The sequence below is a fragment of the Rhinatrema bivittatum genome, chromosome 5 (genome assembly GCF_901001135.1).
Source record: "Rhinatrema bivittatum chromosome 5, aRhiBiv1.1, whole genome shotgun sequence".
NCBI lineage: Eukaryota > Metazoa > Chordata > Amphibia > Gymnophiona > Rhinatrematidae > Rhinatrema > Rhinatrema bivittatum.
The window spans coordinates 88,702,866-88,721,307 of NC_042619.1; the positions used below are offsets into that span (position 1 = coordinate 88,702,866).

Consider the following 18,442-nt stretch of genomic DNA (forward strand, 5'->3'; position numbering starts at 1 on the left):
TATACAGTAAAGTGCGGCCGCGGTTACCCTGTTTCTAACCCACGATTCACCATCTGTTTTTACCAATCCTTACCGCTTCTTTAAATCGACGCGTATCCCTTTCTGCCCGCGGCATGTATATGATATGTAAATGATCGGATTAGCTATTCCCTCCCATACAGTAACGTGCGGCCCGATTATCACCTTTTTAACCAACTGTTTTGCCGTGTCTTTAACCCGCTAATTTACCGCCTACCCTGACCCTGGCATTAGAGGGATGTGACAGCAATAGGCAGGCTCCGGTCAAATAAGTGGGTTGGTTGGAGCAAGCGAGTAACATGGTGTGGCCTGGTTCTCCTACGCTCAGGCCTGGTTCTCCTACGCTCGGGCATCGGGGATTGCCAGTCCTCTCCCCCCCCCTCCTGAAGCAAGGCGCAGGGCGAAAACAGACTCGACATGTTATTAAAGCAAATAGAAATTGTAGAAAAGTAAACTTACTGCATGCTTCCAGCAGCCCCAGTCCTCTCTCCCCTCCTCCCGAGGCGCGCACCGCGGCTCCCTTGCCTCCCGGGGGCAGCCGGTGGCGAAAGCGGCTTCTAGCAACCCCGCCGGCGAAGGTGCATGAATGCACGTCCAATTTGGGCACTCAAGGCAGCGAAGGCACATGAGCGCACTCCGTGACCTGAGCGCCCGGATGTACGCGCCCGCTTTGGACGCGGCTTGCATTTGCATCTAATTTAAATACTGTATCGAGCAGTATATGATCTGAACTGTGCGCGCGGCAAACGAGCGGGCACCCGGCTCTGCCGCACTTTTTCTTACGCGCCCTTACTGTATCGGCCTATGAGTGACTTTTAGGCTGTACAGGATCTCAGTGTCCTTAGAAATTACCAGGGAATAGCTTGTGTGTGAGGTACTTACTCAGAGATAATTGGGAACCATATTGATAGGGCTGGACAGGACTCTGAGTGGCCATTGGATTAATCTTAAATGGGTGTTAAGGGTAGTATGGAGGCATTACGTGGCATTAGGATCCTAAATTCATTGAAAATAGGATCCTAAATTTAGGCCTGCTATTCACTCACCTAACTTCAGTTAAGTTAGGGACGTGGTGCTGAGAACCTAACTTTGTTCCAACTTGACCCCTCCCCTGGCCCTAACCCACTTTTTGAGCTACAGAAATTTAGGGGTCTTAGTTTAGAAAAAAACCAAACAAACAAAAAAAACAGGTTCCTAAATTTAGGGACTTAGATAGAGAATGGATTAGTCTTTACAGTTTTGTTTTAACAACAAACATTGCTTGTTGTCAATGACTCTTTAATGTTAACCTGTAATGTTAATGTTAATTATTTCTGTATCTGTATACCCTATATCATTTATCATGGTTTACTGAACTGTACAATTTTGACAATCTGCACTGATAGTTGGTTGGCTATATTTGTGCTCTACCTGTCAGAAAACTTGTGTCCAAAAGAGATCCAGTCTTTCTCAATCAAAACCTTGAGAAACAAAATGAACAAAATGTTAGTAACAATTAAAGTACTTTAATCTTTTTTTCAAACATGAAAAAACAAACTATTCTTAAAAGATGATGTTCAATAACTATAAAACTTTTTATATTCTCTGAACCCAAATGAATAGCAGCCCAGCACGAAAGTGAACCCTGAGGTATCTCTCTTACCTTCACACTGTTTGCGACAGACTTCCAAATACCACCATGTAATTCAGTTACATGTACCATGGAAGCCACTGGGCTTTTAAGCTTTGGAAATGTGGCTTTGCCATTCCTGACAGATTTACAAACTCACGTCGCATCAAGTTTAGAAAGGATAAGAAACAAGGGCATACCCTCCAAACTGCTGAGTAACAGCGGATGTTTGTGATGCTGAATAACTTCAGTGGGTAATCTTGATATTTAAAAGGGATGTCAGACAGTATAATGAAAAGAGCACTCTCTACTCTTCCTCCGACCCCCTTAGTGTTCTCTGCTACCACTAGCCCTCCCAAGACGGACTGCCTGGGTAACACAGATGCCTCTTCCTAGTCTCAGGGCTGGAGGCGCATTACTTCCAAAGTGCACCCCATCACCACTAGGTGGCTGGTAAAGTTAATCACTGTAGTGGAAACACCTTTTCCTGCCTCCCCAGGCCTGTGAAAGTCAGCTGTATGGCAGAGAAAGAGCATTGTTTAAACAAAGGATCTTTCTATAAGAACATAAGAACATAAGAAAATGCCATACTGGGTCAGACCAAGGGTCCATCAAGCCCAGCATCCTGTTTCCAACAGTGGCCAATCCAGGCCATAAGAACCTGGCAAGTACCCAAAAACTTAGTCTATTCCATGTAACCATTGCTAATGGCAGTGGCTATTCTCTAAGTGAACTTAATAGCAGGTAATGGACTTCTTCTCCAAGAACTTATCCAATCCTTTTTTAAACACAGCTATACTAACTGCACGAACCAAATTCTCTGGCAACAAATTCCAGAGTTTAATTGTGCGTTGAGTAAAAAAGAACTTTCTCCGATTAGTTTTAAATGTGCCCCCATGCTAACTTCATGGAGTGCCCCCTAGTCTTTCTTCTATCCGAAAGAGTAAATAACGGATTCACATCTACCCGTTCTAGACCTCTCATGATTTTAAACACCTCTATCATATCCCCCCTCAGTCGTCTCTTCTCCAAGCTGAAAAGTCCTAACCTCTTTAGTCTTTCCTCATAGTGTTAATTTTTAATATTAATTTTGTAACTTTTTTTTTTTTTTTTTAATATAACCTTGATGTGCCATACTAACAATGGCTCACATTCTCATAGTGTGAGTGGAGCTCAGCACAACCACACCATTCTATTATTGGAATGGAGTAGCAGCCTAGTGATTACAGCAGCGGGCTATGAACCAAGCAAACAAAGGTTCAAATCCTGCTGCTGTACCACGTGACCTTGGGCAAGTTACTTCACCCTCCTTTGCCTCAGGTATAAAAACAAATTATAAGTCCTCAGGTACCTACAGTACCTGAATTTGAAGTGCCTGAAAAAGCAGAATAAAAAAAATAAATTTCAATTTTCATATCTTTGCTGCTGCACAGTAGATGACAAATGAAAGTAAAGGGATTCACCAAGCTCAGCCAATCACTGTAAAAGTTTTAAATTCCTACAAGCTTATACTTAACTTATAAGCATTCTTCTTACACTTATGCACTCAACTTTGCTCAATAGAATTTTACTTAAGATGTTACCCCAGTCCTAATTAACTTTACCTTCCATTGTTCTAGAAACTATTTTCCAATTAGTTATCTAAGTTCCACGAATTTGCAAATTACTTTGTAATACTATTTACTTATTTACCTTATTTATGCTCCTTTGTTCACCCTCCCCACCTCCCTTTGGTTAATTCATTATTTGTAATGCACTGTTGCTAACCTCTTGTTTATATAGCACTGATGCAATTTTCTGTTGATTGTGAACCGATGTGATGTTACTAAACAAATGTCGGTATATAAAAACTGCAAGTAAATAAATAACTGTTTAAATATCTGGACATGTTGTTAGACCAAGGTACTTACTATCTGATGTCTCTACTTGAATTTTCTGTTGTACTTCAGTTTTCCTGTGTGGTGCAGCAACAGATATGCAAACAGGGGCCAGTGAATTGTTTCATACTGCTGCATTGTATGGTTTACTGACAGAGTGGGAAGGCTGGTGCCAGTTCAGTGGTCCTTCTGTAGTCTCATCTTACAGATCTTGATTACCCTTGGCGATATTTTTGAGATGTTACAAAAGTTCCAAACATGACCTGCCCCCTCCCCACCCAAACACCTGTAGCAGGTCTGGTGATGGTCTGCGATGAATATCTTCTACCTGCACTTTGGTCAAGGCTAGAAGTCACTGGTTTTCTTTTGGACATTGATAGGAAAAAAAAATGAAAGCAAAACCAAAGAGATAAAATGTTTGAAAATCTTAGAAGACATTCCAAGGAGGAAAAAAAAACCAAAAAAAAAACTACAGTTTAGGCTGCAGTCCCTGCCAGAGCTCTCAAGAGGGCTCAGTGACAGATCAATGAAAAACAAGAAAGCTTTAGAAATGCCAAAATGTTCCTAGGGAAATAGAAGGGCAACAAAAAGTTTTCCAGAACAAGCTACCAAAACAACCCAATTGAAGTTGAAAAAAAATATACTGAAAAAAATTCAGAGTAAGAGAATATTGCTTTGTCTTCAAAAAGCACCATGCAGAAAAGAATGAACTGAAGCATGCTGCTGAAACATGTGACCTACTGTGCATGCCCAGGAGGATTTCTAAGGATTTATTGGAAAGTTCTGGAAAAGAGGTCAATTAGTATCAAGCAATGATTATTTATTTATTTATTTGAACATTTTTATATACCGGCATTAGTTGTGGACAATGTCATCAATCTGCAGGTTTGTTGATTCACCTTATCTTCAGAGAAAGCATACTTGGATGCATAAAGAGCTACTGGCTTTACCAACTGCTTTGTCTTGCTGACTGGTCACCTTGATGTCTTCAGAGAGGACAACCTTCAAGTCTATTTCATGACTGGCGGTTCTTCACCTTTAAAAAGGTATTTGGAACTTGGATTTCTGCATCTCAAGTGCATGATTTTGCTTTTTTTTTTTTTTTTTTTTTTTTTTTAAGATTAAAGTATAATTGCCATACCTGTAACACTTTTTCCATTTTTTTTTTTAAATCACTTTATTGATTCTCTCTGGCATGTCTACTCTTTTTTAATCATTCATGTCTTCTGCAAAACAGACATTTTCCCCTTCCAATCCTTCCCCAATGTCACTTATAAAGGCATTGAAAGGGACTGGGCCTAGCACTTATCCTTGTGACTTCCTGCTAATCACTCTCCTTTCACTAGTACCATTCTCCAAGTCCTGTGCACAAACTTTCACAGGATTCAGTCTGCAAGGGCGCAGCCAATAACCATTTCTACTTATACAAACCTAGATAGCAGGTGAACTAAGTTCTATGCTATTTATATGGTACCAATTTTTGAAATGACATACATGGTAGCAAGAATTATAAAACTAATAATAATGATAAACAGCTCGTTTTAGAATGCCTCCTGTAAAGTGTACAAATGAAGTTTACTTTTTATGAATTTATTTACTTTATCTCTTAGGTGAAAAGCAGCTAGAAGCACAGACACTAAACTCACCATGAATCCCTTTATGGTCCTATAATAAGGATCCAACAGCAAAGTGCCAAGAGAACAAACTTGGGATGTTCGATCCCAGCCATCTGAGCAGTGCACCAGCACGCTTGCCTTTTCAACAGATATTGCCTGTAGAAAAATGAATACTAGTCAGAAAACTCAATTTATGGCACAGACGAGCATTTTCACTTTTAATTGGCTGGACACAGGACTCAATCCATTCTGCATCCACAAACCATTTATCAGTGAGGGATGTTTCTGGTTTACCGGCCATACTGCATAAAATGCAATAACTGCACCATGTTCAAAATTTAAAGTTTCTCCCATCTTCTTTTTAGTACTGAACATGATTACTTTCAAAATTTCTGCCTCTTAATTGTGATGTCTGTGATTGGTAGTTTTTAGGAGGGATTTTAATAGCGGAAATTTGAACATGATTGTTAAACAGCCAGGGAGAATCAACCGAAGGCGGCTGCTGTGATGCCAATGCCTGCAACTCACGCTGGGGACCCTTCCCATCCTCTACCACTGTGGGCCTCAGCAAGCAGCACATGCATGCTTCCAGGATCTGAGAGATTCAGGCAACCCAGTGCGGATTGGACATCTCTAATGATGCCTATTACTTTTCTTTTCTCAGGGACATGTGCTTCTGCTAGCTAGGAATCTATAACAGACTGGGAGCAAATGTACAACTGCCAGCATGAACAGCAACTATTTGTATTGAGAGAGACTTATTACACACTCAGTTGCCCTACAGACATCTGAATGAGGAATAAGAGTAATATAAATATATTAAATAAACTAAAGCACAGAGGAACCATTTGAAGAAGAATGGAAAGGCTGTAGTAGATATTTGTGTGTCCATGTTTAAATTTTAGGTTGTAGGAGGAACATTAAGGGGCTGATTTTCAAAAGCATTTACCGTATTTTTTGCTCCATAAGACGCACCTAGGGTTCAGAGGGGGAAAATTAAAAAAAAAAAAAAAGTGTGCTAAACCAGCTCCATTCCCAGGCGTCTGTGCGTCTTATGGAGCGATTGTTTCCGGCATTAAAATTAGGGGTGTGCACACAACTTTTTTTGTCCCTGTTTCGTTTTCAAGTTTGGGGAGGGTCATTTCGGTCCACTCCCCGGATTAGAAAACTTTTATCGTGCTATTTTGTGAAAAAAAAACAAAACAAAACACAAAAAACACCCCACCCCAACCCTTCAAATTTAATTAACTACAACCCCCCCCCCCCACCAAGGGTCCTGGGAGCGATCTCCCCCTCTCGGGCATTCGGCTGCCAGTAATCAAAATGGCACCGGTGGCCCTTTGCCCTTTCCATGTGACAGGTGCTACCAGTGACATTGGTCGGTCCCTGTCACATGGTAGGAGCAATGGATGTACAGCGCAAAAAATGGCATGGACCATCCATTGCTCCTACCATGTGAAAGGGGCCAACCAATGGCACTGGTAGCCACTGTCACATAGTAAGGGCAAAGGGCCACCGGTGCCATTTTGATTACTGGCAGCCAAATGCCTGAGAGGGGGAGATCGCTCCCAGGACCCTGCTGGACCACCAGGGACTTTTGGCAAGTCTTGGGGGGGGGGGGCAGGAGGGTAGGGGGTTGTAGTTAATTAAAAACAATTTTTATATTCGCTCCATAAGACGCACAGACATTTTCCCCCCACCTTTGGGGAAAAAAGTGCGTTTTATGGAGCGAAAAATACGGTACTTGTTTAAAAAAATGGGTTTTATGTGTAATACACATTACCCATGTAAGCAGGCTTTTGAAAATTGCTCAAATATATGCCATTGAATCATCCACAGGATTTACTTGCATTAAGTGCACCTAACTCAGGTAAATGTTTTTTGAAAATTGTTATATTATGATACATTTATATGCACAATTCCTTTGAAAATTCACTTGTAACAGAGCAAATTTCAAAGGCATTTCTGTGGATAAAACTGCATTTTATTACAGAAATTGCCTTTTACAAAATTGCAATGTGTTATCACATAGCTTTACCTGGAATGAGCAGAAGCATTCTCGGGGTGGAGGTGGGGAGGGGTTTGGATTTATACACACAGGTTTTGCATTTTCATAAGTATCCACATACATTTTCCTATCTATATAGCAAGTGTAATTGTGGGTAAGTTTGGTGTGAATTTTTACAGTGATCTTGCGCACATGAATTTGCACTGAAAAATTGGTTTAAATTGCAAGTGTTATTTGCTGCCTAATTTTGGCAGCTAACTAGCAGGGTACATTCAGTGGCAGTCGGCTATCTTAAAAGCTAGTCATATATCTTTATCCAGCTAACTTTAGGACAGGTCAGCGGCATGACCAGAGTTAGCCGCATAAGTTAAGTAGCTAACTCCGCTCCTCCCCAACACACCTCCCACCTGCCCCTGATTTATGCGCCTAAATTCTAACCACATAACTAGTTAACCAGCTAGAATTTAGGCGCATAAGTCTTTTAATATGACCGTTTTGACATTGACAGATAATTTATCAATGGCTTTTGAATATATATAGCTGGATAATATATATATATATATCCAAGTGTGTGTCACCTTTGCAATGAGCCCAAAGCCCCATGGCCCAGATGGAAAAGGGGAGACAAAGCTCAGTGCTGCCATCAAAGGAAGGGGCTGGTCTCCCCAGATCTGTCCTGGGGACCCCACAACCAAGCAGATTTTCAGGATATCCTACATGAATATGCCTACATTGGAAACCCAGTATATGCAAATTTATCTCATGCATATTCAGCATGAATATCCTGAAAACTCAACTGACAGTGGGGCCTCCAGGACAGGTTTGGGAAGCCCTGCTCTATGCAGTCCTATTTCAAGTGAAATTTTTAACCACCACTTACCCACAAACAAAAACAGCAGTTCATTTTATTAGACATGTATTACTAATAAATCAGGCTGGTTTTAATGCACATCTAATCTAATTACCAGCGCATAAAAACAAATTGCAGGAAAATTATTTCATAGGAAACTTCTACTAAAAAATAAATATGTACAAAAGGAAGGTTAACTTGGGACATGCCAACCTCAGCATTTCCAAAATGCCTTAAAATGTGCACAACTTGAGTAAAGGAATAAATACATTAGACTGAAACCTGTTTATATGGACATTATGCATTTATGTATCTGCGGTATTAAAAGATTTGAAAAGAGCCAACAATGATTTTCTTGTCAACAAAAATGTATTTGCAGGTGCATAATGTACCAAGTAAAATATTTTCTGCTTTACTAATACAGTAGTTTCAGGTCTGTTGGTGGAAATGACCACTTATACCAAAAAGCTGATAGGGGGAAGAGGTATTATGACACTGTATAAACGTGGCATCATTCAAGATCATCAAAGCAGCACCCGCAGAAGAAGGTTTCGCATTCCTACATTCCGTTATTTTTGTAGTAGGCAGTCAAATACCCACCCATCACATTCAACAAGCAACTAAAAGTTGAAACCTCAAATACTCCTCCTATATCTCTGCATCAGATGTACCAGCTCCATCTCTGCTCTATAAAATCCTTGACAAGTATTCTCATTCCATGCAATTACTCCTGGGGGGGATTCTGTGTTGTGCAGAATTCCATCCAAAATTCTGTATCTGCTCCACAGAATTAGGCACAGAGATCAGGAAGCAGCAGCAAGGGCAGTGGAGGCCTGTGCAGGCTGGAAGAAAGGAAGAAATGGCTGTGGGCTGACCTGATCAGACTGGAAGAGAGTTGGGGAGAGTCGGCGTTGGCCAGTTGGCACGGGGTGGGGCCTGAATGACAGAAGTAGACAACAAACTTGGGAGAAGGTAGAAAAGAGGCAGGGGATGGGTAGATAGAGAGAAGGCTAGGGAGTCTTGCTAAAGTATGTGAGTGGGGGGAGGGTAAACAGAGAAAGCTAGGCTATCTTGAGGTGAGGGGAGAGAACTGAAAGAAGTCGAGGTTTTCTCTGTCTGACCGTGGGCCAGATGGCGAGAAAGCTGGGGGTATACAGACAGAAAGACAACTGGTTTTGTTGGGGTGAGGGGACAGAACTGGAAGAGCGTAGAGAGAGAGCTGAAGAAGGATTCAAGCCTTGTGGGGGCAGAGAGAAAGCAGAGAGTGGGAGAAGGGGCGAGAAAGCTGGGATGTCTCGCTGGTGGGGAGGTGAAGAAAGAGAAAGCTAGGGGAATGGGGTCTGTGGGGAAGAGAGAATGAGCTGAGGATCTTCCTGGGGCATTGGGGGGGGGGGGGAGAATGGGGGATGGGGTTGAGCCTGGTGAAGCACAGAGAAAAAAAAGCTGGTGGGAGGGGGCATTCAAGCCATAAAGTGGAGAGAACTAGAAAGGGTCTTTGAGCCTAGGAGAGGGCAAAAGCCATATGGAAGGGCCAAGCCTTATGATGGAAAAATGCTATACAAAAAATGAAAAAAAGATATGCATCTTTGAGTAATAACTTTTTTCTGTATCGCATTCTAAATTAATTACTACTCAAAGACAGTTATATTGTGTTACCTGAATAAAAAGTCTGCAACATTTTGCAGAGTTTTAAATTACTGTGCACAGAATTTGTACTTTTTGTTTGCACAGAATTCCTCTAGGAGTAATGCAGAGGGAATAAGAAAGTGCAAAAGTAATGACTGAGAATTAGCAGAGGGCATATTCTGGATGCACCAACACAAACTATAAGCTTTCTGCCTTCCCGAAATGGAGGATGACAGAGGGTCTTACTTTAGCCAAGCAGATGGCAGCTTCCAGCACAGCTTTGATGTGGCGAAGCCATCCTGAGCTTTCCAAACCTGACAGGAACTCGTTCACAGATAGAGCTCTCATCCCACAAACTGAAGCAGAAAAATACAAATGTATTAGTTCTCAAATTCATGTGATTCTAGAAGCCAGCCCTACCTAAAAGAAGAAGAAAAAAAAAAAGACTAGAAATCAAGCAAGATAATTTTCATAAGCCTAATGACTTACCTTTGTTTCCATAAAAACTTACTATAGGTTCTTGCTAATAAAAAGATAGACTCCTCTTCTGTACAAACTACAGTAACCCCACCATAGCACACTGGACAGTATCCTTCTACTGAAAATATTCTCTTTTGTAAGAAACATTATTCCCTAAAGTAATTTTGGATAAATATTTGACAGAGCAGCCAAATTCTCCTGGAATAAAATGACGAAGAGGCTTCACTTCACCCCATCTGAATATACTGATAACACTTGAACACATGAAACAGTCATGGTGAATGTGTTACTGCAATCGTTCTATGGGGAATTGCTCAGTTACATTCACATTTTTCAGTTTTCCTGAGAGTAAGGCTTGATAGGTGGTCTTCAGTCTAAGGGGTGGGAAGAGGGCACCACAAGATTAGAACTGGAACAGTATTGGCTGACAGCAAAGAGAATTGCAGAGCAGGTCCAAGCCACATAATACGGTACTTTTAAAGGAGAAATATGGGATTTTTGCATATACTGAGCACGCTTAGCTGCTAAATCTATCAATGGTGACAGGGATGTATATACAGAGTAAAATGAGCACAGAAGAGACTCGGAGAAACCAAACATGATGGACAAATGTCTTTGTTTAGATTTTAGGATTCTTTACCTTCTTGTGTACTGTTTTTCTGTAATTGGTTTATTTTTCCCTGCAGTTTTGAGATTTGCACAGAATCATGTGTCAGACTTTGTCTGTCTTTCTTGTCTTCTCTGAAGAATTTTATATTATTTTACACTATCGTTACATGTTTGAATTAATAACCTGTCCTTTCTCTTCTCTCTCTGCCAAGTTCTAATCTCCCTGTTATTTGTAACTGCCTTTTTCCACACCATTGTTTTAGTTTTGTTTACGATGCACACTTGTTTTAATGTGAACCAGCATGATGGGACTGCGTTCTCGAATGCCGGTATATAAAAACCCTAAATAAATAAAAAATAAAATTAAAAACTCTGCTCTCCAAAAAAATACACAGGGTTTCAACATCCAAACTGTTACCTAATGCCAAAGCAAAGCTCTTTGGTGTTATCATAAACTGCAATGTTACAGAATGACCTTTCAAAGTCATTTATTTCAACCTGTAAGCATATAAATAGCATTGTCCAAACAAAGGCATACACTACCACAATGCTGTACCTTCCAGAAGTTTCTGCAGACTGCTTCTCATCACATGAATGTTTTCAATACCAACAAACTGGAATCGAATGTTAGAATAGTTGTCTTCGTTTTCATAGCCTTTCCCAGCTGCTCTGTTAGCCATCGCATTCAGCTAAAATTAAACAGAAGAAATGCAATTTTTGAGAAAACAAAAAACTTAATATAAGAACATGCCATACTGGGTCAGACCAAGGGTCCATCAAGCCCAGAATCCTGTTTCCAACAGTGGCCAATCCAGGCCATAAGAACCTGGCAAGTACCCAAAACATAAGTCTATTCCATGTTACCGTTGCTAGTAATAGCGATGGTTATTATCTAAGTCAACTTAATAGCAGGTAATGGACTTCTCGTCCAAGAACTTATCCAATCCTTTTTTAAACACAGCTATACTAACTGCACTAACCACATCCTCTGGCAACAAATTCCAGAGTTTAATTGTGCGTTGAGTGAAAAAGAACTTTCTCAGATTAGTTTTAAATGTGCCACATGCTAACTTCATGGAGTGCCCCCTAGTCTTTCTATTATCCAAAAAAGTAAAAAAAAAAACGATTCACATCTACCCGTTCTAGACCTCTCATGATTTTAAACACCTCTAGATGTTGAACTAATACAAACTGTAGGAATGACTAGTCTGAAACAATACAATAAAGTGCAGCAGACTCAGTTATGATGAAATGCAAGGAAGTGCTTTACGCCAAGAGTAAAAGCAACAATGCATTCCATTTGCAGCAAAACTACACTTTGGGACAACTAGAGAAACCACGCATCCTGTAGTAGACAAGAGAATAAGAACCACAAGCACTGCTTTTCAACAGTGAGCCAACTTTTTTTGGGGAAAAAAAACAAGTATGATTTAAATTTACAAACTGGAAGTGAAAATAACTGTCTGGCAGGCCCCCTTCAACCTACCTCTCCCTTCTCTCTTCAAAGGCCTTGGACTACTGACTGGGAGCTTTGGAAGCAAAACTCAGTCAGCAGTCAGGGGCATGATGACATAAAAAAAAAAGGAAAAGGAAGACCAAGTCCGGGATACTAATATGCAGATATTAGAGAAAAAAAGCACAGGACTTCTTCTAAGGCAAAGTCCTAAAGCAAATCACATTCAAGAAGCATTGTCTGAATTATCGAGCGGTCTGCTTACCCCGTAAAAAAGTGTTGCTAGCAGTAATGTTGTTATGGGTTTGACAGTTGCTTCATTTTGAATGTATATATTACTACCCTTAACAGAAACATGGGGGTAACCTGCACTGAGTGGCAGTTACTACCATAAGAAATTTGCTGAGCGGACTGGATAGACCAATTACTTTTCAGCTGTCATTACTGTGTTACTATTTACAAAAAAACCCGAATCATTTCTGCCAAAGTGATCCCCAGGGTTCCCTTCCCTCAGTTAAGGTAAAGCAGGAAGCACTGGTGTTTTAGATAGTTAATTCAAAAATATCACACCCATTTACTCAAACACTAATATTACACATACTAAATCCATATCTGTGTTGTCTTAACTAAAAGCAAACAAAAAAAAACAAAAAAAACACTTAGCTGCTAGACCAGCATCCATTGATTAGGGCTGTGCTCAGAAAGGACTGAGCATGGGTGCTGAATACAAAAGCCGCTGAAAGTAGAAAAACACATTCAGCACAGGATTACCATAAGCAAATCCATTGGTATAATTTAAGAGGTATTGTGCGCAAAACTCTAATGAAAGATTTCTGTATGGATCAGGTCCAAGACATGTTTCATGTAGTCACTGAAAGAAAGAGGAGTGCAACCACAGCTCTTCCGAAGCAGCACAATGGGCCTACCACGTGGTCTCCTGCAATAAACAGTTTTAATACTGCGTGTTTAAGGTAGTCCCATTAAAATGATATATTATATAATTTTGTATCCTGATTTACTTAGTGCCCATGCATATAAAAAAATTAATCAAAATCTATATTAAAAAGATACATTCATGCATATGCACAATAAAAGAAATACAAGGGGTAATTTTCAAAAAGACTTATGTGTTGTTGAACGGATGGGCCATATGGTCTTTTTCTGCCTTCAGGTTTCTATGTTCTGCATCTAAAAGTCAGCATATACGTCTGCCCCCTTTAACTTATACCTAGAATTGCTAGGTTTTAGTGCTAAAATGTTTGGGCCTAAGTCTGTATGCAGCTGACATGCAGGTATTTTTTTTTTTCCCTGTACAGATTCTGGGAATTTTCCAGTTCAAGATTTTCAGAGAAGTAATTCACGTATTAAGCAATGGCTTCCCAACAATGGCCTTACTCTAAATTTTTTGAAAACCCAGACTGCTTTAGATCAGCAAGAATGCCTCCAACATTTTATCTTCAATAGATGCGGAAGAGCAATCCTTGCTGATAGTCTGACGCTCGAAATTTGGGTATAGCTTTGGATTCTTAATTAACCACGATTCCTCACATATGATACACGGCAGACTGCATTTTACAAAAACTTTAGCTGCTGCAGCCTTTGAGGCACATACTGCCTCCCAATCTGTTTAGGATCGTACTTCAGTCACTCATATTAATCACAATTAGTCTACAGTAGTGGGTTATATGTAGGTCTGCCTGGCAAGATGTTGAGGATTCTTCAACTTGTACAGCATGCAGCAACATGCGTGCTGACAGGGCTACGTAGAAACCATCCTGACACACCAGTACTCCAAAACCTTCACTGGCTACTGGTCTGTTGGAAGAAGTTTTGTTTACTAGTTTTAGCCCATAAACTATTGTGATCTGATTCTTCTTTTATCCTTAAAAACTTGACCAGATGGCATAAGCCCCTCCTGCTCATTGCAAGTGCCAGCTCTTCAAAACTATAGACTTCAGAGGACCAGGTCCAGGGCTTTTTCATATGCTGTTCCAATCCTCTAGAATTCATTTGTCAATAGGGCTTAGGATTGAAGAGGATGTGCAAGATTTTACAAAGCAGTTGAAAGCTGTCTTTTTTAGGGAAGCGTTCATGCGACACGCCAGTTTATTAAATATATTATATGTTCTACATGTTTAACAGTTATGAATATGTAATGTGTTTTTATATTTTTTTTTATATATGTTCTATTGTACTGTGCACTGAACCCAGCGTTGTTGGAAGCTGCAGAATAAGTTTACATAAATTATTTTAAAATGATATACATGCATAAGAAGGGTAGGAGTATGCGTGTAATGGAGCTGCCAGAGGGAAACGTTTGTGCATACAAAGAGGGTGTTTTTCAAGGGTGTTCCAGTGTGGGGTATGTATGTGTACACATCAAACATGTGTCCGTTTTTACACCTGCTAATCAAGTAGCAGATATTAAATTTAACTTATCTACATTTTTTGGATTGGAGGGGCCTGGAACAATTGGTGAACCGGAGCTTGGAACTACATGCACAAGTATTTTCACAAGCGATACACGCACATACATCAGCCAACTTAATAGAATACTTGCCTCTGCACATAAACTGAGGGTTATTATAAGCACATTACAATGATTTAACGTGTAAAATAGATGCGCATACTTTCATAAAATAGATATACAAATTATGCAGATTCCTGCGTTTAAAAAGCAGGAAACATAAGCATATACTTTCAGAGCAGTGATACACAGTATTGTATAAACTATGTGGCTCCTGTTGCACCGATTATGAAATACAAGTGTAATTCTAGGCACATCTGCTTAATGTGCTGAATTATGCACATTACTGAAAATTATCCTCAACGTATATGCAATATAAACATATACAAGCATGACAAAAGAGTAAAGAAAGAATGAACACTTTGACTGAACCCACACTAAATGTGTGTCAAAACTACATTACTGCTGGCAGAAAGGCTAAATTCAGACGAGTGGAGGACAGAAAAAGGGGAATCAACACATGAACAGTTAAACCTGGTATTCTGGATTATCAGGGTGGGCAATTTCCAAGCCTATTCCTGACACCCAAAAATCAGAGCACTTAATATCCTAATTCAAACACATCACATCTGAGCCAGAGGTTTCTTCCAGAGACATATGGCAGCAGGGGTGGCATCGGGTACCATACTTTGCTGGACTGCTATTAAAGCTCAGAACTTGGAAATGTCTTAATATAGAAACAGAAATGACGGCAGAAAAAGACCAATTGGCCCATCCAGTCTACCCACAAGCTCCCACACTTATTTTCCCATACTTATCTGTTTCACCAACCACCAAGTTCAGGGCCCTTGTTGGTAATTGTTTGATTCAAATTTCCTGCCATCCCCTGCCATTGATGCATAAAAAAAAACAACAAACTTCTGTCTGTCCAAAATGACAGCCTATTTTTTGCCAGGTCTCATCAATAGAAACTACTTATACATTTTTGTGAGAAAACTGTATCCCAAGTTGTTGTCATTATGAATTGAATTCCTTAATTACTGCAGAAAGATTACCCTATGGCACTTTTTAGCACGCGACAAGAGGTCTTCACGCCACACACACTGTTCTTACTTTCGGTCTGGTATCCATGACATACATATAACGGTTCATTGGATTGGCTTTACTGATGACCTGCAACATGTGTTCATCCTCCAAGCACCTGGCACTGAAACCAGAGAGAGGCTGACTGCACCTACAAATAGCCGCCTGGTAGAAAGAAACAATAGCATTAATACCAAATCAATTACAAACAGAAAGTAGAAGACGAGCTTTTATTTCCAAGGCACACCGAAGGATATTAACAAAACCAAATGGACTTCATTCAGATTAGAATACTAGGAATCAGACAAACCTTACTAGGTTTGTCTGATTCCTAAACTATCAAAAAATGATTAGCCTGAACAAAGAGAGCTAAAATACATTTTTATTAATCCATAAATTAAAATTAAAAATGTCTTGGCAACTCTATATTAGCATGACAAGAGAATGTGAGGAAAGCACAGTCCTGCTCTAAGTTTTAGTCAGTATTTTTAAATTTTACTTTACCAGCTAATAAAAATTGTTTTTAGTTCACTTTGTGCAGTGTAAAATATGTTGAATAGTTTGCAGGTCTGGTCGTTAATCTTGTACCACTGTTGCCTTTTCTCCCTTTCTGTGTATTTTCTTCTAGTCGATGCCCCACCTGTTCAATCAAGCTTCACTTTTAACAAATTAAAACGACAATACTCACATGCAAAGGCTGATGGTAGGAAAGGAAAATTAGGACTTACCTGATAATTTTCATTCCTGTAGTACCAAGGATCAGTCCAGACTGCTGGGTTATGCCTCCCGTCCAGCAGATGGAGTCAGAGAGAAACTGAAAAGGCACCACTGATATACCCTGGTGCGCCCCCTGCGATCCTTCAGTATAATCCATAACAAAGCAGTATGAAAATTAGAAAACTATGGCAAACTCTGTGACTAGATCAAGATAAAGATGAAAAGTATGAACATGTGGAAAACGAGGAAACCATGCAGTCAACCATACAAAAAAGAACAAGTACCCGTAAAAACGGAACCCGAAAAAAAAAGAACAACAGTTGCGGGACTTTATACTCTTCACTGATATGGGCGGGCGTCTGGACTGATCCTTGGTACTACAGGAATGAAAATTATCAGGTAAGTCCTAATTTTCCTTTCCCTGTACGTACCAGGATCAGTCCAGACTGCTGGGAAGTACCCAAGCTGCCCTAAACGGGGTGGGACCCTGACAGCCCCGCACGAAGCACACCACTGCCAAAGGAGTCCACCGTCGGAGCGCGCATGTCCAAACGGTAATGTCTTGCAAATGTGTGCAATGTCTTCCAAGTAGCCACTCGGCAAATTTCCTGTGAGGAGATAAAACCACTCTCTGCCCAAGACGCCGCCTGGGAGCGCAGAGAATGAGCCTTAAGACCCTCCGGAACGGCGCGACCTTGGGAAATGTAAGTAGAAACAATCGCCTCTTTCAACCAGCGTGCTATCGTAGCTTTCGAAGCTTTATTCCCTTTCTTTGGACCACCCCACAAGACAAACAGATGATCAGACAACCGAAAAGGGTTGGTAACGTCCAGGTACCGCAAGAGCGTCCTTCGAACATCCAACTTGCGAAGTTCCGGTTGCCGCGACGCCTCCGCTCCGTCAACCCCAAAAGCCGGTAGGTCCACCGTCTGGTTGACGTGAAAAGCGGAAACTACCTTAGGCAAAAACGAGGGAACGGTACGTAGAGAAACCCCCGAATTAGAAATATGGAGAAAAGGTTCCCTACAAGACAACGCCTGAAGTTCCGAGATTCGGCGAGCCGAACAAATAGCGACGAGAAAAACAGTTTTGAGAGTGAGATCCTTGAGAGTAGCCCTTCGTAGGGGTTCAAACGGAGAAGTACAAAGACCCCGGAGAACCAAATTTAAACTCCAAGAAGGACAGATAGGTCGTACCGGGGGTCGCAAATGCTTAACTCCTTTTAAAAATCGTGCAACGTCCGGATGCATGGCAATGGAAATTCCGTCAAGTTTACCGCGGTAACAGCCTAAGGCTGCCACCTGCACACGCAGAGAATTATAAGATAAACCCTTCTTTAGACCCTCTTGCAAAAAAGTCAGAATATGAGACACCGTAGCCTTCTGCGGCGGCACCTCCAGACCCTGACACCAGGAGTCAAAAACTCTCCATACCCTGACATAAGCAACCGAGGTAGAGGGTTTACGAGCCTGCAGAAGAGTAGTAATGACCGACTCCGGATATCCTTTCTTTCTCAATTGCCGCCTCTCATAAGCCAAGCCGCTAGACAAAAGCGATCGGCCTGATCGAAAAATACTGGACCCTGCCGAAGGAGCCGAGGCAGATGCCCGAGACGCAAGGGGCCGTCCACCGCTAGATTGATGAGGTCGGCGAACCACGGCCTCCTTGGCCACTCCGGGGCTACGAGAACGACGGGTCCTGCGTGGGATTCTATGCGCCGCAATATTTTCCCCACCAACGGCCACGGTGGAAACACATACAGAAGAACGTGCGTGGGCCAGGGAAGAACTAGCGCGTCCACACCCTCCGGCCCGTGTTCCCTTCTGCGACTGAAGAAGCGAGCTGCCTTGGCATTCAAACGAGTTGCCATGAGGTCCAACCATGGAGTTCCCCACCGGCGGCAGATGAGTCTGAGTGCCTCGGGAGATAGTTCCCACTCTCCCGGATCTAGGCGTTGCCTGCTGAGATAGTCTGCTTGAACGTTGTCGACTCCTGCGATGTGAGACGCCGCAATCCGAGACAGGTGCTG

At 41.3% G+C, this 18,442-nt stretch overlaps 1 protein-coding gene across 3 annotated transcripts in view; it reads right to left on the reverse strand.

Annotated features, from left to right (window-relative positions):
• MTMR6 (myotubularin related protein 6) overlaps nt 1–18,442 on the reverse strand; it is a 116,342-nt gene that overhangs the window by 39,920 nt on the left and 57,980 nt on the right. For all 3 annotated transcript variants that reach the window (XM_029602561.1, XM_029602560.1, XM_029602559.1), the window contains exons 6-10: nt 15,727–15,861; nt 11,250–11,382; nt 9,851–9,960; nt 5,151–5,276; nt 1,429–1,478 (exon numbers count right to left, since the gene is read on the reverse strand). In XM_029602561.1, the coding sequence (XP_029458421.1) occupies nt 1,429–1,478; nt 5,151–5,276; nt 9,851–9,960; nt 11,250–11,382; nt 15,727–15,861 (554 nt within the window). The remainder of the gene's footprint in view (nt 1–1,428; nt 1,479–5,150; nt 5,277–9,850; nt 9,961–11,249; nt 11,383–15,726; nt 15,862–18,442) is intronic.